This window comes from Miniopterus schreibersii (genome assembly GCF_964146895.1).
Source record: "Miniopterus schreibersii genome assembly, chromosome: 17".
Taxonomy (NCBI): domain Eukaryota; kingdom Metazoa; phylum Chordata; class Mammalia; order Chiroptera; family Miniopteridae; genus Miniopterus; species Miniopterus schreibersii.
In genome coordinates, this window is record NC_138117.1 from 44,136,706 (window position 1) to 44,156,710 (window position 20,005).

General features: G+C 61.8%; 4 protein-coding genes across 14 annotated transcripts; 1 reads left to right on the forward strand and 3 right to left on the reverse strand.

Annotated features, from left to right (window-relative positions):
• Positions 1–447: 447 nt before the first annotated feature.
• On the reverse strand, positions 448–3,356 carry SCRT1 (scratch family transcriptional repressor 1; the record flags this gene model as incomplete). Its single annotated transcript, XM_081116904.1, has 2 exons — positions 448–1,391; positions 3,242–3,356. 2 exons carry the CDS (start codon positions 3,354–3,356, stop codon positions 448–450), a joined length of 1,059 nt encoding a protein of 352 aa, XP_080973030.1.
• Positions 3,357–11,335: 7,979 nt separating this feature from the next.
• Positions 11,336–12,755, reverse strand: TMEM249 (transmembrane protein 249; the record flags this gene model as incomplete). Its single annotated transcript, XM_081116922.1, has 5 exons — positions 11,336–11,515; positions 11,703–11,788; positions 11,939–12,134; positions 12,231–12,325; positions 12,542–12,755. 5 exons carry the CDS (start codon positions 12,753–12,755, stop codon positions 11,336–11,338), a joined length of 771 nt encoding a protein of 256 aa, XP_080973048.1.
• Positions 12,756–13,363: 608 nt separating this feature from the next.
• Positions 13,364–16,466, reverse strand: FBXL6 (F-box and leucine rich repeat protein 6). Of its 8 annotated transcripts, none has more exons than XM_081117227.1 (9): positions 15,938–16,466; positions 15,518–15,676; positions 15,320–15,383; positions 14,900–15,031; positions 14,718–14,825; positions 14,518–14,631; positions 14,218–14,449; positions 13,881–14,127; positions 13,364–13,587 (listed from the first exon to the last, which is right to left on the reverse strand). In XM_081117227.1, exons 1-9 carry the CDS (start codon positions 16,348–16,350, stop codon positions 13,437–13,439), a joined length of 1,620 nt encoding a protein of 539 aa, XP_080973353.1. In that variant the 5' UTR covers positions 16,351–16,466; the 3' UTR covers positions 13,364–13,436. The 8 variants fall into 8 exon arrangements, with proteins under 8 accessions (XP_080973353.1, XP_080973355.1, XP_080973354.1 ...); XM_081117229.1 differs by having other exon boundaries at positions 15,338–15,383; positions 15,938–16,412; XM_081117228.1 differs by having other exon boundaries at positions 14,218–14,467; positions 15,338–15,383; positions 15,938–16,412.
• SLC52A2 (solute carrier family 52 member 2) lies at positions 16,461–19,213 on the forward strand. Of its 4 annotated transcripts, none has more exons than XM_081117235.1 (6): positions 16,461–16,832; positions 17,001–17,034; positions 17,193–17,430; positions 17,543–18,413; positions 18,509–18,632; positions 18,737–19,213. In XM_081117235.1, the coding sequence occupies exons 3-6, from the start codon at positions 17,301–17,303 to the stop codon at positions 18,947–18,949; spliced, it is 1,338 nt and encodes a 445-aa protein (XP_080973361.1). In that variant the 5' UTR covers positions 16,461–16,832; positions 17,001–17,034; positions 17,193–17,300; the 3' UTR covers positions 18,950–19,213. The 4 variants fall into 4 exon arrangements, with proteins under 4 accessions (XP_080973361.1, XP_080973360.1, XP_080973363.1 ...); XM_081117234.1 differs by having other exon boundaries at positions 16,473–16,832; positions 17,001–17,044; XM_081117236.1 differs by having other exon boundaries at positions 16,742–16,832; positions 17,197–17,430.
• Positions 19,214–20,005: the final 792 nt, after the last annotated feature.

Consider the following 20,005-nt stretch of genomic DNA (forward strand, 5'->3'; position numbering starts at 1 on the left):
CCAGCTCTGGGGAGGGACCGGCGCCCTGGACGTCTAGGCCGCAGGCCTGGCCCTGGAAGGCTCAGGAAGGGCAGGGAAGACCTGAGTCTCTGCGACGCGATCCAGAGCGCAGAGGAGGGAGGGCACTCCCTACCTCACCTGGCCCCGTCTTCAGAAACCTAACTCGGTGATGAGGTTCGGTTCTGGGTCTCCTCGACCCTATTGCTGGGAAAAAGCCTGGGGCACCCTGGAGGGGAAGGGAGGGAGCTCGGGGTGGGTCTCCCCTCGGGACCCTATTGCTTGAAGGGGCGGGCAAGGCCCCCGGCGAGCGGAGCGGGGCCGGGCCCCCTCCCCCTATTGCTGTGAGGAGGGGCCCGCCCTCCCGCCCCTCCACCCGAGCGCCCGCGGAGACTTCCCTGGGGGACCGTATTGCTGAGAGCCAACCTGGCTGACGGAGGCGCCGCCGCCCTAAGCCTGCACAGGGCTGAGCTGCGGCGGCGCGGCCGGCGCCTGGGCTGCGGGGCCACTGCCACCGGCGCTGCCCTTGAAGCAGGCCGACTCGTAGTGCTTGTTAAGATAGGACTTGAGCGCGAAGCTCTTCTTGCAGCGCTTGCACTGGAAGTGCTTGAAGGCTGAGTGCGTCTGCATGTGCGCGCGCAGGTTGGAGCGGTCAGCGAAGGCCTTGCCGCAGTGCGCGCAGCCGAAGGGCTTTTCGCCGGTGTGGGAGCGCATATGGCCCTGCAGCAGCCAGGGCCTGGAGAAGGCCTTGCCGCACACGCCGCACTTGTGGCGCAGATCGTGCGTGAGCAGGTGCATGGCCATGGCCGGCATGGACACGTACACCTTGCCGCACGTCGGGCAGCGCCGTGCCAGCTGACTGTCCAGGCTGCGGTGCGTCTGCTTGTGGCGGCTCAGGTTCGACGACGTGGCATATGTTTTGCCGCACTCGCCGCAGGCGTGCCGGCCCCCTGAGCTGCCGGCCACGGGCCCGGCGCGCGCCTCGGTGCCAGCCCCGGCGCGCGTGCCGCCCCGGATCCCGGGCCCGGACCCCATAGCGCGCGACCCGGCCACGGCCCCGCCTCCGCTGTCGCCGTCGGGGGCCGAAGCGGAGGCGGTGGAGGGGGCGCCGGCGTTGGCACTGGCGGCCTTTCGGCGCGAGCGCCCGTCGGTGATGAAGAAAGCATCAGCCGCGTATCCCTCGCTGACGGCCGCGTCGCCGTTGATGTAGCCGCCCGCCGCCGTGGCCAGCTCCGGGCGCGGGGTGGGTGGTGGCGCCGAGCCCGCGGCCGCCGGGCCCAGCTCTCCCCGCACCGCGGCGGCGTACATGGGCTCGGGGGACGGCCCCTTGAGCAAGGCCGCCTCGGCGTCGCCATCGTAGACGGAGGCGGGCCCCGAGTAATCGCTGAGGTATCCTGAGGACCGCGGCGGACAGACAGGCAGACAGCGGAAAGGAACCGGGCATCGTGCGAGACACAGACAAACGGCAGCGGAGACGCCGGGGTCCGAGAAGAGGCAGCCGGGAGCACAAAGGGGAAGGGCCGAGGGGCGGCGGGCGGGGGAGAGAGGAGAGAAGAGTGAGACCCGGCCGAGCCTGGCTCCGCCCCCGCCGGCGGGCCCCACCCTCCGAGGAGGATGAGGCGCCTCTTCGGGCGCGGCCGCCCCTTCCGCAGCCTCAAGGTCAGGGGGGCGGGGCGTGCTTCCCTCGCCCTCTTTCCCCTTCTCCCCATCCCCCTCGGGCTCTCCCCACTTCAGCAGTTTTCTCCGATTATGCAACACTCTGCAGACCCGCAGCGCACCAAGCCGGGGCTGCCCGCCCGGGGATTCCCGCTGGCTCTTCCCCGGGCCCCCAGAACCCATACCCGGTCTTGACGCTGGCCCCTCTGGTCCTGGGGGTCCCCCAACAAGCCCTGGAGACATGGACCTCGCAGGCCCTGGAGCCCTCACGAGCACCAGCCTCTCATCTCCCAGGTCTCCCGCTCATTGGACTTGACCCCTTCTGGCTCCAGCCCCATCTCCCTCCTTCAACTCTGCTTCTCCCTGCACTCCCTTCCGTCACCCTCGGGTCCCACTTCTTCCACATTGCCCTCTTCCCCCAGGCCATAACCCCTGCGGGGGCCTTCCCGAGACAGGCCAAGCAATCAAGGAGAGCACCAGGGTGTCCACCAGGGGACCCTTCCCAGGGACAAGCTGCAGGCAGGCAGCATCGTTCATGCTGGTAACTGCGGTTGTTCTCAAGGCACAAGATGGGTCTCACAACCTCAGTCACAAGTGCGCACCCCACAAGATTCAGACTCCGGCTTCCTCAGGGCATACCCAGCCACCGTCAACCCTGGAGTCCCCTCACAAGGTGAGCTGTGCACAGGTCCGAGAGCACACCGCCCACTAACGCAGGGTCACACACGCAGCCACCCCAACATCCTCTCAGCAAGGGTCACCAGTCACATGGGCTCACAGCAGCCTCAGTCACATGGCCCCATGCAGGGGCACACAAGCAGGCCCACACTCACACAGGGTCACACACAAGCGCAGTCACATGGCCACACGCAGTCACATGGGTGCACACAGGCGCGTGTCCCTGCAGGTCACATCTGTTCTGCCATCCCATCCATGTTGCTGGCACTCCCAGCACCCTTGCCTGCATGCTAACAGTTGTCCTTGAACTTGGGCGCCCTCACACAAAGAGCCTGCCCGGGCTTCCAGCGCTTTGGACCTCCCCTGCCCACAGCCCTCCTGCCCACAGCCTTTCTTCCTGCCCCTGGCTTCAGGGAGGATGCCGCTGCGCCTCTGCTGGTACCTTCGCCCTGACAGGTGGGCAACCCCACTGGACCCCACGCCTGCTCCCTGGAGCTCACAGCACTTCCCTGCTGGCCTGGCAAGCAGTCCCGGGGGTGTCACCAAAGAAGAGAAGCGGGTACTGAGCAGGCCCAGGCTTTGAGGTGTGGGTCTGCATGCACCCCTAGGTTCCGTCGTGTCAGCAGGTGTCCATGGGTCAGTGTGCACCTTCAGGCGCTTCCTGTTCCTGACCCCGGTTCCCCACCCTCTCTCCTGCATTGACACTTTCCCTGCCTGGCCCTGGGCCAGTTCTGGCCTGTCTCTGCGTTCGCCTTTCCCCAGCCCCCATCTCCATTCGCTCCGCAGCCAGGTCTCAGCCACCGCCTCCTGGCGGTCTGCTTCCCTAGGGCCCACTCCCCAGGGACCCCGTCCCCTCCGCCCCTCCAGCACGCCCAGGGCCCCGTCCGCCGAGCCTCGGCGCCGCGCTCACCTTTCTCCTGCAGTCGCGCGCCCAGGTCGCTGCGGGCACGCCCGTAGGAGCTCTCGAGGTCTGCGGCGGAGAACGTGTCAAGTTTGACCTTCTTGACCAGGAAGGACCTGGGCATGGTTTCTGCGGGGCTCCGGCGCTGTGGGCCTGCGGAGCCGGGGCGCGGGGGTGCTGCAGCGGCAGCGAGGCCCCGTCACCATCCGAGGAGCGGTGGCGGCAGCCGGGTCCCCACTCCGGCCTCCGGATGCTGCCGCGCGAGGGCTCGCTCTCCTCCCGCCGCCTGCCTGCGCCTCTTCTGCTCCCCTCCCGCGCTCTGCTCTGCTCTCCTCTTCTCTCTTCTCCTCTTCTCTTCTCTCTCTTCTTCTCTTCCCTTCTCTTCTCTCTCTTCCTTCCTTCTTTCCCTCCTTCCTTCCTGCCTGCCTTCCCTCCTCTGGTCCCGGCTCCCCAGCCCGCAGTGCCGCCCCTGGACAGGCGGGGGAGGAGGCTGGGGGAGGGGGAGCGGCTCCGTCCCGGCCCGGAGGCTGCGAGTGGGTGCAGGGCTGCCCGGCTCCGCGGCCCCTTCCCCTCCCCCGCCGCCGCGGCGAGCCTCAGTCAGCGGCCCCCCATGCTCCCGGGGGTGGCGGCGCCGGGCCCGGAGAGCACGGCAGCCGCGGGAGCGGCGGCAGCTTCAGCACCGCGGCCAGCGCCGGCCCGGCCAGCACCTCGGCCAGCGACGGGCGCGCTCGGCGGGCCGGGCGGCGGGGGCGGGCCGCGGGGGTCGGCCGCGGGCGGGGTGCTCGGCGGGGTCTCCGGTAGGCTCGCTTTATTGTTCTGCAGCCCGAGCGAGCCGCGGCGGCGGCGGGGGGCGGGGGTCCTGGGGGAGGGGTACGCAGGGAGGGCGGGCCGAGGGAAAGCGGGGGAGGGCGGGCCGGGGGCGGGGCTCGGCGCTCGGACCGCTCGGGAGCCCGGCCTCCTGCGCCCGGCAGCCCCTTCCTGCCGCCCGCCCGGCCTCTGGCTTTTGAAGCCCGGGAGCGGCGGGGGGCGGCAGGGCGGCGGGAACGGCTGCGCCGGCCCGGCCCCCAGGGTCTCCCGGGACGCGCCCCAGGGACGCCGCGGCTGCCGCCCTTGGAAGCTCCCGGCGGCTCCGGGAATAGAGCCCGGGGGTCGGCGGCGCTGCCGAGGGCGGGGAGAGAGGTGGGAACCGGCCTGGGACCACGACCCCCGACTTGGGGCCCTTCGGGAGGAGCGCAGGCCGGCCGCAGGCGGGTCCGGCCCGCCTGGCCCCCGGACGCGGCGCCGAGGACCTGCGGGGCCGGGTGGGGAGCGCGAGGCGAGGAGGCCAACGCGAGGCGGCGGGAGCGCCGCGTGCCCCCGCCACTCGGTCGCCGCGCCGGCCCGGTGCCCGCGGGAGAGGCCGCCCTCCACCCGCCTCTCCCCCGGGGCAGGTGTCGAGCGCGGCGGCGACGCAGCGAACGGGATGTGGAAGGGAAGAGGGCGCCATGCCCCCGCTCCAGACATTTGGCCTCATTGGTGGTTTTCCGCCCTTCCGCGCGGCTGCAGTCCCCGCCCCCGGCCCCGCAACCAGGCGGACACCGGAGAGCCCTTCCCGCAGCGCCCGATCGGAGCCCGCAGCCCCGTGACGTCAGGCCCGGCGGCCAATGGCAGGGGGCGGGGGGGTCTGAGCCGCACAATGGCCGGCGCGGGGACCTCTGTCCCCCACTAGGGCCCGGCGCCGCCATTGAGCCCCGCCCCGGCGGTGCGCCCCCCGCGGGGGCAGGGTCGCCGGGTGGCTCCGCCGAGTGCCCCGCGCGGCCGAGCCAGAAGCCTGCGCAAGCCTGGGCGCGGTGACCTTGGGCGGGGCGGGGCGCCGAGCTCAGCGCCCCGCCGCCCTTCTCCCTCCCGCGCCTCCGCCCTGGTCGCGGCCGCGGCGGGGCAGTCGCCCGTGGGGCTGTCGCCCTCGAGGGGCGGGGCGGGGCGCGGTCACCCCCTCGTCGCCCAGCCGCAGCCCGCGAGGTCCGAGCGGGGGCGGGACCAGGACCCTCCCCTGCGGGCCGCGGGTCCCCGCTCCCTCCCGGCGGGGCCGGGCCGAGGCGCAGCCGGAGGCCCGGGGCCAATTAGCATTTTGATGGCGGGCCTGGGGGCCCATCTGGACCGGAGCCTAATTACGGGCGAACCTTCCAGCTGCCGGCGGGGCGTGCCAGGCGCAGTCCCTCCCTCACCCGCGCTCCCTGCCTTCTCCGGAACAATCTGTCCCCTTCTCTGCTCTCCGACTGCAGCCCTGTCCCTCTCTGTCAGCCCCAGTCACCCTACCGCCCCCTCCCCGTCCTTTGTCCCTGCACCTTCACCTCTTTCCTCGACCGCCCTTCACTCTCCCCGGGTTTCTGTATCTGCCCGCCGTCCATGTCCCCGCCTCTTTCTATCAATTTCCCCACCCCCTTGGCCCCCAAACCTCTTAAAAGAGGAGGCGTCAGAGCGCGGACACGCGCCCCACTGCCCGGTGCTGTCGAGGGGACCCTAGAGGCAGCGCTGGCGCCCTCTCCTCCGGCGGAGCTCGCGACCCCCGGGGGCGCCGGGGCGGGGCCGCTGGGCCCAGGCCTGCGTGTGAAGCGCACACGCGCTGGGCTCAATTACTTGGGCCTCCTCGCCTTGACCCCCCTCCCCCATGCCCGGGTCCCTGTGCCCCAGTCCCGGGTCCAGCTAGGAGAGGCTGGGAAGGGACAGTTGGTGATTCGCACGCTTTTTGAAAGTTTCAGCCCTCTTCCACTGGAGGCCATCCTGAGTCTCCCTCTGAGAGCAGGAGACCAAGGGAAGGGGTGGGGAGGGGTGGGGTGCGGTGGGCTTTGTTGCAGGAGAGGAGACTGGGACCCCAGGCTACTCCATCCACTATGCCCCCCAGCAGGTCCAGCTGGTTGCAGGATACTCCAATGCCCTGGACACACCAGCTGTGCTTGGCCTCCTCATGGAGCCTCTGGGCTTCAGGGACTGTGTTCCCTAGTCCTGGTACATGTGCCGCTGGGCCCAGACCTTTCTCCATGTGGGATGGGAGGGATGCATATTTGTTATATGTCCCTCTGCCTCCCTCTGCTTCTGGGTGTGCTACCTCCAGTCCTGGGCAAGTCCCGCATTGCTGAAAGGCTAGGCTTGAAGGGAGATAGCCCAAGTGTTGTGTCCCCATCATCCTGCCCCAGCAGAGCCAGTAAGCCTGTATGTGCCCACCGTGGGCCCTGTGGTCACCTTCCAACTACCTTTCTGCCCTAGTGGGGCTCCAGCCCAGCCCAGCCAAGAGGATCCGCCCCTGGATATCTCCCTCCCTGGCTCCCAGGGTCCTACCTTGGCTGGAAGCTTCCTTTGGTCTGGCTCCTTGGCACCGCAACACCCCCCAGCCTTCTCTTCTACTACAGAATGGGTGACGGGGTGTCTTGCCTTCCTGGAAGCCAGTTGGTGTCCTGGGTGCATAATGGATGGGCAGCCCCTGATCTGCTGCTTCTGGCTCAACCCCCAGTTTCCCATCTGTGAAATGGGACGCTGTGTTCTGTGCAGCCCCAACTCACCTGCAGCTCAGGATTCAAAATTCACTGCACCCTTTAAGCCTCTCAGTGCTGGGGGCCCTTGCCCTCCAGGCCACAGCAGGGTCCACCTCTGGGCTTCGCCAGGGACAAGCTGGGGTTGGTGTGGGTCCAGTTAACAAGAACTTAGAGATGTGGGTGTGTCTGGAGCTATTTCTGCCTTCACCTTACAAACTTGTATTGAACACCAATCTGTGCTCTGCAGTGCTTGTTCAAGGTAAGGGCAACAGATGCTGGCCTCTGTGCTCCCAGAGCTCACAGTAAAGCCCAGGACAAAATTCTAACCAGAAAGAAGAGTGAACCAGGTAGGTGATAGCTTAGATATGAAAACAGGAGAAGCAGCACCTGGGGTGAAGATAGGCAGTGGAGGGCTGCTGAGTCTTCACAGTACCGGGGAAAACAACCTGTGCAAAGGTCCTGAGGCCATTGTCGAGTGTGTGGGTGGAAGCCCTAGGCCAGAGAGGGGTAGGTGTGTGAGGAAAGTTCTGGAGTCTGGGGAAAGAACCACCTGAAAAGATGAGAAGGAATGGCCTTGGAGCTCACACAGGATGGGAAACAGGTGTCAGGTTGAGCATTTAGAAGGGTTTTCTTCACTGAGAGGAAAACTAACACTAAACAAAAATCACACTCTGAGACCTCCTAACAAAGCTTAAAAGGAAGGCCTTAAGGGATCATACTGTTTCCAATCAAACTGCATCAAAGAGCCAGCCTCAGGGTCATTCATAGGAAGACACCACTATCTGGAGCCCCACAATGTAAAATTCACATCTGGCCACCAATGAAAAACTTACCAGGTGTCCATAGAGCCAGGAAAACACTGAAAATGAGGAGAAAAATCAACAATCAGAATTGAGCCAGGCCCTGGCTCAGCTGACTGGAGCGTCATCCTGATTCACCAAGGTTTCAGGTTGTATCCCCAGTCAGGGCACATACAGGAAGCAACCAATGAATGCATGGATGGGTAGAACAACAGGCCTATGCTTCTCTCTCTTTCTCAAATAAGTTAATAATAATAAAAAAATAACAACAACAAAAAAAACTGAGCCAGGATTGGCACAGATGATAGAATTTGTAGACAAGGACATTACCAGTTAGGACTATGCCAGCTGTTCTGGGAGCTAGAGGAAAGATAGAAAGATTGAACATGTTAAGTAGCGACATGGAAAGTATTTAAAAGACCCAAGTTGAATTTGTAAAAATGAAAACTTTGATGCTTGAGATTAAAAACAAACAACCAGGATGGAATTGATAGATTAGACTTTGCAGATTAGTCAATGTGAAGACCTGCAATAGAAATGACCCAAAGTGAGACCCAGAGGGGGAAATCCTGAAAGAAAGAACAGAGCCTTTATCCCTGGCTGGGTGGCTCAGTTGGTCCAGTACACCAGAAGGTTATGGATTCAATTCTTGGTCAGGGCACATACCCAGGTTTCAGATTCGATCCTGGGTCAGGGCACATGTAGGAGGCAACTGATTGATGTTTTTCCCTCACATCAATGTTTCTCTCTCCTCCTTTTTTCTCTTTCTCAAATAAATTTTTTTAAAAGGTTTTTTTTTAAATGTCTTTATTGATTTCAGGGAGAGGAAAGGAAAAGGAGAGAGAGAAACATCAATGATGAGTCATTGATCAAGCCCACAGCCTGGGCATGTGCCCTGACCGGGAATCAAACCCCAATTGCCTGGATCCTAGGTTGATGCTCAACGGCTGAGCCACGCCCAGCCAGGCTCAAATAAATTTTTAAAAAGCATGTCCTCAGGTGAAGATTCAAAAAAAGAGAACAGAGCCTTAGTGAGCTGTGGCACAGTTTCAAGTGGCCTGATACACATGCGATAGAAAGGGAGGGGGGGACTGGAAAAAATATTGATAAAAACAAGGTCAACACCCCCCAAACACACATTATAGGAAGAAAACCACACCAGGGCACATCCTAATCCAATGATAACGGGAAATATTAAAAGCAGTCAGAAGGAGGCCCTGGCCGTGTACTCAGTTGGTTAGAGCGTCATCCTGATGCACCCAGGTTTCAGGTTTGATCCCCAGTCAGGCACATACAAGAATCAACCAATGATGCCTAGGTAAGTGGGGCAGAAAATCAATCTCTTTCTCCCCTCCTCTCTCTAAAGTCAATCAGGGTGTTAATATATGGTGATGGGAAAAGATACGGCTTTGAGTGGTGTGCACACAGAACAATATACAGATCTTGTAACAGAAACCCACACCTGAAACCTTTATGTCACCCTACACTAACCATTGCCACCCCAATAAATTTAATAAAAATTAAAATCAATTAAAAAATGTTAAAAGATAGGGGCGCCCTGGCCTGTGTGGCTCAGTTGGTTGGGTGTCATCCTGATCGAGGGCACATGCTTGGGTTTCGGGATCAGTCCCTGGTGGGGGGCATGCAGGAGGCAATGTTGTGCTCACATCTATGTTTCTCTCTCTCCCTTCCCCTCTCTCTAAAAATTAAACTATTAAAAAAGGAGGGAGAGATGGGGTAACATCTTTAAAGTGCTGAAAGCAAAACACCGTTTGTCTAGAATCCTATACCCAGTGAAAGTATCTTTCAAAAATGCAAGTGATATGGACTTTTTAGACATACAGAAGCTGAAATAGCTCATCACCAGGTGACCTACACTACAAGAAATCCTGAAGGAAGTCCCATAGGCAGAAGAAATGACCCCAGATGAAGATCTACATCTCCACAAGTAAGAAAAGTACAGAAACTGTAACACAGCAGGTACACCTTGTAAAGACTTTGTTCTTGTTATTTAAAAGATACTCAACTGATTAAATAAAAAGTAACAGATGTAGGAGTAAAATGTAAGACTAGATAGCACAGAGGCCAGGAGGGGGCAATGGAAGGACATTAGTATTAAGATGCCACATGCACTTAGGGGGCATGTCTCCTTAGTCTCCTATGCTCTGTGACAGTTTCTCAGTCTTCCTTCTTTTTCATGAACTTAACTGTTTTGAGGCGTACTGGTCAGTTTTGTAGAATGCCCCTCAGTTGGGGTTCGTCTTATGTTCTGGTGATTAGCGAGGATCTGGGTTTGGAGAAGAGACCTCAGAGGTGAAGTGGTCATTGCCTTCCAGTAGAGGGTCCGTCCGCATGATGCTGACCTCAGTCACTTGGTTAAGGTGGTGTCTACCTGGTGTTTCTACTATAAAAGTACTATTTTTTTTCTTTTCCATACTTGATTCTAGCGATTTTCAACCAGAGTGGCGCAAGAGTTTTTAAAACCACACCTATTTAGTCAAGGACATGGACCTCTTTCCCTTAGGTTGTCAAATAAAAAACAGCCAACACAATAGCTGTCTGGTGTGAATGAATCAAAATTTTTTTTGTCAGCAAACAATATATTTTTGTGTGTGCTGCAGAATTTTAGTAATTACTTTATGTGCCATGAGATGAAAAAGGTTAAGATTGCTGCTCTATTCTTTGGTAGCATGTCACTAAATCCAGCCTACCCTCAAGGCTCCTGATTTTTTTTTTTATTGATTTTTAGAGAGAGGGAGCAGGAGAGAGAGAAACATCAATAGGTTGCCTCCTGTACATCCCCTACCAGAATTGAACCAGCAACATTTCAATGCATTGGACACACCCAACCGAGCCACACCAGCCAGGGCAGTCTCATGGAAATTCTTAACTGTTTAACGATGGGCTCAGCATTTTTGTTTTTCACTAGGCCCTGCAAATTATGCAGCTGGTGCTGGTTCCAGGGACACTCAGCTAACACAATGCACAAAGACCCAGGTCACCAACATGGCCATGAGGGAGAATGCTGACCATGAGAAGCAGGTGGACAGTGCCAGGCACCACTCCTCCAGGGTCCCCATGGCCCACTGCCTTCCCTGCTCCTACAGCAGCTCCCAGCACCCAGGAGGCAGGAACAGCCACTGGACAATGGATCATGGACTGGGGTTCCAGCAGACACAGGGTCTCCCCCCAGCTGGTGGTGAGCCCTGGCTTAGGGATCTGCAGCAGAAACTTTGGGACTGTCCAGTCCAGGACACACCTCCAGGCACAGGGCTTGGACCTGTAGCTGTGCCCCATCTCACTGCTGATGGAACCAGGAACAGGCGCCTGACCCAGATTGGACCAATCAGATTCTGACTCCTGGATTCTGCTCATGGGGCAGCACTTGGGGCCAGGTAGGACCAGTTCAGTGCTGCTGTCCAAGAGGGGCAGTGTGGCCCACACCTGTCTGAGGATGGGTCCTACCTCCTGGAGTCCTGGCTGCTCCTCAACCTCGCTGGCACCACTACCCCCACCTTTCAACCCAGACTCCGGGGGTGGCTCCCTCAGGGCAGCCTGGAGGCCCTGAGAAGTGTGCGCTAGGAGAAGACCCTGGAGGGGGAGCCTCCCCGACCCTGTAGAGAAAACGACCCCTGGAAGCAAGAGGCATCTTTATTGAGAGGAGGGCAAGTGGTGGGTGGGGTGCGAGATTAGAGAGGAAAGGAGAATGCTGCCCTGGGGGTGAAGGAGGGGCAGAGCGCGCCGCAGGTCACACGTCCAGGTCCGACTGAGAGCTCTTGTCGCAGGCTCGGGTCTTACGCAGCGCCACACCCCGGCCGAAGGCGGCCCGGCCGAAGGCGGCCGAAGGCGGCCCCCGGGCCGAAGGCGGCCCCCAGCGGCCAGTGGCGGACCACGTGCCGGTAGGACGTTGCCAGGCAGTCGAAGTAGTTAATGTTGAGCTTCCGGGCGATGTGCCGGCCCAGGAATTCCATTTGCTGGGGGAGCGGCGGTGGTCAGATCCCTGCAGCACAGGAGACGCCCACTGCCCCCCGCGAAGTGTCCCTCCCGTCTCCAGGCCGCGTCTCCGGCTCCGCCGCGGGCGCCAGGCGCGCCCCGGACCCGGGCGGCCGGCTGCGGGGCTGGGCGCAGGAAGGGCGATGCCCCGGGGCGGGCGGGCCCTACCTCGTAGCGCTCCGACAGCCGCACCAGCACCAGCGGCTCCAGCTTGTGGCCGCACAGGACCAGCTGGAAGAAGCACCTTCCGTAGGCTGGCGAGGAGCACGCGGCTCAGCCTGGGGGGCCCGGGGGCGGGGCTCGGCGGTGGGGCTCCCGCGGGCCGCGCAGAAGGCCGGCTGCCGCCCCTCCCCACTCCCGAGCAGCGCCCCTGCCCCGCACCCCGCTCCCGCCCCGTCCGTCACCGTCAGAGCTGAGCGCCAGGCGCACGTAGACCAAGTGCATGGGGCCCTGACACACGGTGCGGCCCTGGATGGAGAAGTGGTACATGCCGAGCGGGTGGTTCAGCACCAGGCGGCGCCGTGGCAGCGACGAGATCATGATCCACAGGCCCACGCCCGCGCCATACGCAGCGAAGCCCCAGGTCTCCTGCTGTCGCACCTGTGGGCGCCATGGGCACCTTCTGAGAAGGCCGGGGCAGGGTGCCGAGTGGCGGCCCGGAGGGAGGTGGATTGGTGGGGGGCTAGGACCTCAGACCTGGCGCATGAGGTCGAAGCTGACGAGGAAGAGACAGATGACGAAGAGCAGCGTCCCCTTCCACAGCGTGTCCAGATAGTACTCGAGCACGAAGACTGCAGGCGGAGTGGCGGGGGCACATGAGGACAGCAGGCCCCTTCTCGCCGCGGGGGTGGCAGCGCCAGGGCTTGGGCCGTGACCAGCATCCTGCCTGCGAGTTCTGGGGTACCTGGCACCGGCCAGCCCTCCCCCCCACCTCCCAGTTCAGGTCCCAGGCCCCACCCCCACATCCTGGCCCCGCTCCGCCCAGGTCACCGCCCCACCGTGCGCACCATTGGGCTGCTGCTGCGTGAATGGGTACAAGCTGTTGCTTTTAAGGCGCTTGGCCACATGGCGCTCACTGCAAAAGAGTCCTAGGGCCCAGAGCTGGAAGCACTTGCCATTGGAAGTCGTGGGAAGGCCGCTGATCAGGCCCTTGGGGGCCGGGGCCTGGGTCAGGCATAGGTGGTCAGCTGGGCGACTCATCTGCCGCCACCCACTGCCCATAGTCCTATTCATACCTGGAAGAGAGTTTCCAGGGCTGCGGTCCAAGAAGCTGGAGCTCTCAGGTGATAAGCAGGAAAGTGACACCAGGTGGCAGTCTAGGCTAGGCTGTCAGTGTGCTTGGGTTCTAGAAGCTTGGGGTGGTGGGTTCTAGAAGGGTCTGTACTGTTGACCACCCCTTCTCAGGAGAGTTCCCTGGCCAGGTCCCAGCAGTTGGCACTCATTCCCCTGCTGGTCCCACCCCACCCATAGGAGGCCCCCTATACAGCCTGGTTCAAAACCTTACCTGAAGGATGGGGTGGTGGGGTAACCCAGATCTAAAATGTACAGAAATCTGTAGGCAGGCACCCCACACCAAACCCCATAGCTGAGCAGGCCTTCCCCTCTCCATCACCACACCTACCCAGGCCAGAGCCTCACAAGCGAAGACAGCTCATCTCCGTATCTCTGAGGATGGGACACACACTTAATCCAGTATTCCTGCCAAAGGCACAGCTACAGGCAGACTCAGGATCCCAAAAATAACAACAGGTTCCAGGCCAGCTCTAGCCCTGAGTGGTTCCCTCAGATATAAGCCCTATCCCCTCACTCCAACCCAAGGACCACACAGAATCCTTAAAAAATGTTTATTGTAACAAAATGTTCCAACATCCAAAACTGGAAAAGGGTGCAGGGCCAGGATGCCTAGCTGGGGGAGAGGGGAATGGTGAGCAGCTGCTCCAGGCACCACTGGACTTCCTCTGGGCCCCGGTAGGTGCGCTTCAGGCCCCGGGGAAGGCAGCGGCAGGACTCCAGGTTGAGGTACAGCAGGCCTGGGCAGCTGCTGATCACAGAGCTGTGGGGGCAAGGTAGGCCATGGGGAGTTGAGCCACTGGCTCCCAGGAGACCCAGGCCCTGGCAGGGCAGAACTGGGCCAGGCTAAGGAGCCCTCTCTGCCCATGCACCATGGCTGGCTCTGCCACCCAAGCAACCAAGGCCCAATTCTAGTCTCCTTGGTGTCCCCAAGGCCAACCCCATGCAGGGGCTTAGCCAGTATATGATCCCCTTTCAGACCCCTGGAATGGGCCAGGCAGAATGGGGGGGATGCCATACTGTCTTGAAGGGACTGGGGGGGGGGGGGGTACTGACCTGACTGTGCCTGGTGTGACCCGGGTGCCTCTTAGGTTGAGGGAGCTCAGGGCGGGGTGTGAGCCCCCAGGGGTGTCTGAGAAGGCAGCTAGGGCCTGCTCCAAGTCTTTTTCAATGAAGCCCTGGCCACTCAAGTCCAGTTCCCGCAGAGAGTGGCACCACTTATGGGTCAACAGGGGGCTGCCCTCTTTGGCTAGAGTCAGCCAGTCTGACATGCCATAGAGGCCCAGATGAAGCTGCTCCAGCTCTGGAGACGAGAGGGGTGGGTATGAGCTGTGGGGTGGGCAAGGGTCCCCACATCACACCTGCCCTGCTACCACCACCAGGAAGAGCTGACCCTGACATGGCAGATCATGCAGGCCAGCAGGTGTGATTCGAGCACAGCCTCGAAGATCCAGCAGGCGCAGATTAGGGGAGCCTCGGAGCAGGCGGCCCAGAGCCTCATTGCTCACAAAGTTGCAGGTGGAGCCGGCGAGGCAGAGCTCCTCAAGGCTGGGGAAGCCTGGGCCAGGAGTCATCGATCGCCCGGGAGGTTTGGGCAGCCACATCAGGTTCAGCAGCCGCAGTACCTGGGAACAAGGCCCAGGCTGCAGATGGAGAGAGGGGTGACAGGTGGGAGAGGTGGGGCATCAGGTACCTGCAGTTGCGGGCAGCCTCTCTGAAGGGCCTCCACAGGCAGCTGGAGGGGAGTGTTGTTTCGGTTGATGCCCGTGCTCACCTCAAGGAGCTGGAGCTGGGGGCAGCAGCTGCCCTGCAGAGGTGGGGGTGAAGAGAGGGTCAGTGGCCTGACAGTCCCTGGCTCAGCACCCACTCTGCTCCTGCCGGTCACCAACCTACCAGCAGTGCACCCAAGATGGCTGTTGTCTGGGAGCTGTAGGTCAGCCACAGCTTTCGCATTCGGGGCCCCACCTCCTCTAAGAAGCTCACCACAGCTGTGGACTCCACCTGAGGACCCAGCACAGGGGTATCTGTCACCTTGGCTTGGGCTTCTTCGGGGCCCCTGGGGACACAGGGCTCACCATGGAGTGCTGTATGTCCAAGCTGTGGAGCTGGGGGCAGGCTCTGGCTAGCATGATCAGAGTGTTAGGAGTCACACCATGGCAATCAGAAAGCTTGAGAAAGGTGAGCCGAGGACAGGACTCGCTGACCAGCTGTAGAGGATAAACACCCAGTGGGATTGGGGGAAGGCAGGCTATCGTCAACAAAAACTAGTGACTGGTGCCACTCTACTGCCTCGGCTATGACCTCCTTTCTGCCCATGCCAGGCCCACCTGGGGGCTCCTACTTCTGACACCTCCCTGTTGGACACAACAGAAAAGGAGAACCAGGCAGGTATTCCCATGGGACAGTGTTGGGCCCCATGGTGCATGGCCCACTTTCTGCAAGTAATGGGCACCCGAGTGTCACAGCCGTAGTGCAGGGCAGCCTTGAGCACTCACCTTCAACACAGTATGTACCTGGGACTTCCAGTGGATGAGGGTCAGCCTCTGGAGTTGTGAGAACCTGTGGGGACACGCTGCCTCTTCTTCAGGTTCCTTCCCACCCATCCCCTTGGTGCAGGGAAACAGGAAGGTGCCTGAGACTTTCCACACAACACAGGTGCAGTGAGGGGATAAGAAAAAGAGGGGAGGCCTCACCGATTGGGCATAAGCCGCTCCAGGGAAGCAAGGAGCTTCTTCTCGGCCTTGGCCCCGCCTTTGGTGGGGCGGCCAGCCAGTGGGGGCGACAGGGTCACAGTGTGCCAGAGAGCGGGCTGGGAGGCGGCCTCATGCCAACGGCGGCACACGCGTGCAACCCTGGAAAAAAATCTCTGCTGAAGGGCCAGGCCTTTTGTGACATGCCACTCCACCGGCTGCCGCAACTCTTACAATGCTGCGGGCACTTCAGCTCAAAGTCAGGCGCGTGGGACTCCAAATGGACCCCCAGAGAGACTGCACTCTCTGGCACAAGTGTGTACGTGCTCACTCCCAGACGCTCTCGACCTCAGCCTCTGCCCCCCGCTTGGTGGCAACAGGTCAGCCAGAACCAGGCTGCTGCCCTCGATGGGCCCGAGATACCTGCCGAGGAAGGGCATGGCCCCGTCGGCTGCCACCAGCAGCCCGAAAATCTGCAGCAGGATTTCCAAAGGGATGCGGTCTCCCCAGCCCGGGTCGGGCCCTTGCTGCGGAGCGGATGCGGGCGCGGGGACGGGTGGGGGTCTGGGCCTGGCCTTGGCCTTGGCCCTGACGGCGCGGGACTCGGGGGGCCGCAACCGCTGAGCGCGGCGGGAGGCGCGCCTGTGAGCGCGAGCACGAGCGGGCCCCGGGCCGGGCAGCACCAGCAGCATGCTGTCGGACTGCAGCAGGTGGTACCCGGAGCCGCTCGGCGCCAGCCGATCCCACCACCAGTCCTCGGCCGAGCGGGCCCGTGCCCCGGCGGGCGGCGCGCCCCGAACTCGGCGCCGGGCCCGCCAAGTCCCCCGGGAAGCCATGGACACTCGCTGCGCGCCCGGGTCCGAAGGGGGGAGCGGAAGGAGCTGTCCGACGGCGGAAGGGGCGGATCCGGCCCTCTTCCGGCCGACTCAGTACGTAGTTCCGGGGCGGGGCTTCCGGCGGGCGGGCCGCCCGACCCGGGGTTTCCCCGGGTCCTGGTCCTGGTCCTGGAGTAGGAGTTCCGGCTCACTCCCGGCCACATCTCCCGTCCGCACCAGCTCTGGGCTGGAGCCACGATCCTGGGCCGGAGGTGGCGCGCTAGCCGCGTGGCGGGCCGGCCGGCCACCGGGTCGCAGAGCGTTCGGGTGCTGGGACGGGAGGCGCGGGTGGGCCCCCGGCGCCCAGGGCTGCTCTCGGCCGCCCACCTGACGCAGTGAGGGTGGTGCCCGTCGCGGCCACACCCCCTCAGAGCCCCACTGGGCTCCCGCCTCCTGGTCTCCTCGGAGCTCGGTACTCCTAGGTCGGCGCAAAAGCTGCAGAGGTATGCGTCGCGCTTAATAGGCGCCCTGCTACTGGGTCCTTGTCCCCGTGTATGTTTTGGGGGGTGGTAGGCTCGTCAGCTCAGACCCGAAGCCTACTCCCTCTTGATCTTTACCCATTGGGGTCCTCCGCGCACCTGGGCCGGGCTTCCTGCTTCTCCACCTGCCAGCCTTGCTGTTTCGTGGTCCTGACACCGGATGAAGGTGCTACTTGGTATATTTTGGACCCTTTTCCTCCCCCTTCCCCTCCCCCTCCCCATCCCCCGGGCACCCTCCACTTTCCCCAGTCTTGGCTCACTGGCCCTCTTGTGACTCCTGTGTCTTTTCCTTGTAATCCTGCATTTGCATCTGTTTCCTTCAAGCTAGAAAAGGTCTTCAGTTTCCAGAAGAGCAGAAGCACCTTCTTTGGATCTAGGTGGGGAAAGAGGAGCCGACCTTTGCCCTGTCCTGAGGGGCCCAGCCTTGGCTGAATGGCAGCACCCCCACTGGGCCGTCTGGTGCTGACCCACCTGTTGGTAGCCCTCTTCGGCATGGGCTCTTGGGCTGCCATTAATGGGATCTGGGTGGAGCTGCCAGTGGTGGTAAAAGACCTTCCCGAGGGTGAGTGAGAGTGTGCAGGCAAATGTGGGCCAGGTCTGCCCCAGAAAGTGGACTGCAGCTGCATTGTTCCTTCGAACCCTGCCTCTGATGTGGCCTCCTCCCTTCCCTGCAGGTTGGAGCCTCCCCGCATACCTTTCTGTGCTTGTGGCACTGGGGAACCTGGGTCTACTGGTGGTGACACTGTGGAGACGGCTGGCCCTGGGCAAGGGGGAACAGGCCCCCATCCAGGTGGTTCAGGTGTTGAGTGTGGTGGGCACAGCCCTGCTGGCCCCACTGTGGCAGCAGGTGGCACCAGTGGGAGGGCAGTATCACTCCGTGGCCTTCCTGACGCTGGCCTTGGTGCTGGCACTGGCCTGTTGTGCCTCTAATGTCACTTTCCTGCCCTTCCTGAGCCATCTGCCGCCTCCTTTTCTGCGGTCCTTCTTTCTAGGTCAGGGCCTGAGTGCCCTGCTGCCCTGTGTGCTGGCCCTAGCGCAGGGCGTGGGCCGCCTCGAGTGCCCACCAGCTCCCACCAATGGCACCCCTGGGCCTCCCCACAACTTCCCAGAGCGTTTTCCCGCCAGCACCTTCTTCTGGACACTGGCTGCCCTTCTGGTCATTTCGGCTGCTGCCTTCCAGGGTCTTCTGCTACTGTTGCCATTACCACCATCCCTGCCCACAGGAGGCCCAGGGCCTGGCCTTCGGGTGGGAGCCCCAGGAGTGGAGGAGGAAGAGGAAGAGGCCTCACCACTGCAGGAACCACCTTTCCAGGCCACAGGCACCACACCTGGCCGAAACCCTGAGGCCCATCAGCTGTTCTCTGCCCGCGGTGCCTGCCTGCTGGGCCTGCTGGCCATCACCAATGCTCTGACCAATGGCGTGTTGCCTGCTGTGCAGAGCTTCTCCTGCTTGCCTTATGGGCGCCAGGCCTACCACCTGGCTGCAGTGCTGGGCAGTGCCGCCAATCCCCTCGCCTGCTTCCTGGCCATGGGCGTGCTGTGCAGGTGCACAAGGGGCCTTAGGCCACTCGGGTTGGAACTTAGGGATGGGGACCCAGGCCAGGGACAGCCAGCCCTGAATTTCTGCTTACCCCTGGCAGGTCTCTGGCAGGGCTGGGCGGTCTCTCTCTGTTGGGCATGCTCTTTGGGGCCTATCTAATGGTGTTGGCAATCCTGAGCCCCTGCCCACCCCTAGTGGGCACTACTGCAGGGATGGTCCTTGTGGTAAGTACACTGGAGACACTGAATCAAAGAGGGTGGCAGGAGGAGGTTTGCCACGGAGCCGGGGACATCTAATGCTCAGCCTGCTGCTGTGTCTGTACCCCCAGGTGCTGTCGTGGGTGCTGTGTCTGGGGTTGTTCTCATATGTGAAGGTGGCCGCCAGCTCCCTGCTGCATGGGGGGGGGCGGCCAGCATTGCTGGCAGTTGGTGTGGCCATCCAGGTGGGCTCCCTGCTTGGTGCTGTCGCCATGTTCCCTCCTACCAGCATCTACCATGTGTTCCGCAGCGGGAAGGACTGTGTGGACCTGTGCGGATCCTAAACCTGGGCAGGTGGGGCCTTTACTCTGCCCCACCTGTCTTGAGGCTGGGACTGCCACAGTGCCTGAATGCCCACTGCCCAGGGAGGCCCTCCCCTTGCAGGGGCACGAATATGGACACCTGCACACTCCACAGACCCTGGCACTTCAAGCCAGGGTGGGGACCACAGAGCAGGCCCAAATCAGGTCCTGATGGGCTGTGGACGGGGCTGGTCCTGGGCCCCGTGTGGGGTTTGCACAGTAAAACATTTTTATTCCATGAGTCACAGTTGTTACTCCCAGGAGCACTTTTTCCTGTGCAGATAGACTTCACCTGGCTGTTCAGCAGGAGCCTGCCACCCCCAATCTATTCTCATGGTTCCTGGGATTATGCTCTCTGAGCCAGGACTCCTGCCCCCCTCCACACACATACCATTGCTTCTTGGACCCTCCCCATCCCCTGAGAACTGCCCAGAGGGAGGGCAAAGGCCAGCTTCCAGGGTCTGGAGTCTGGGCCAAGGACCCACACAGGCTTCAACAGTCAGAGGCAATGTGGTGTCCATCAGTGACATCCCATCCAGGACCTCCAGCTGGACTACTGCTCCACAAACATCTCCAGACATGTGGTGGGGTAATCTAGCTAGGCACTACCATCTGGCAGGATGGGCTGTCCCTGCTTTATGACCTGGGTGTGGCCTGCTTGCCTACTGCTCTCTGGGGGATTTTACACCATGGCTTTGTTGCAAGGTCCAGGCACAGAAGGGGCTCAGTGAGTGGGACTTAGAAGAAACTGCGGTGTAAGCTCCAGCCAGTCGCAGGACCTTTCTGCTCAAGAGCATTGACCCCTTGCCTGAGTCCTGGGCCTCCAGTTCCTGGCTCCCGTGATCAAACCCCCAAAGGCCCCAACCCTTTATTCGGGTAGACATGGCATTCCTTCCTGAGCAGCCTGTGCTGCCCTGGGACAGGCATCTGCGGGGCACGGGGTCTCTGTACCTGCTGCAGTCTGTCCTGGACTAGGTGATTCCACCATACAGACTGGAATGAGTGCCTGAGCCAGGCCAGAGGGCTTGCAGGGATTGC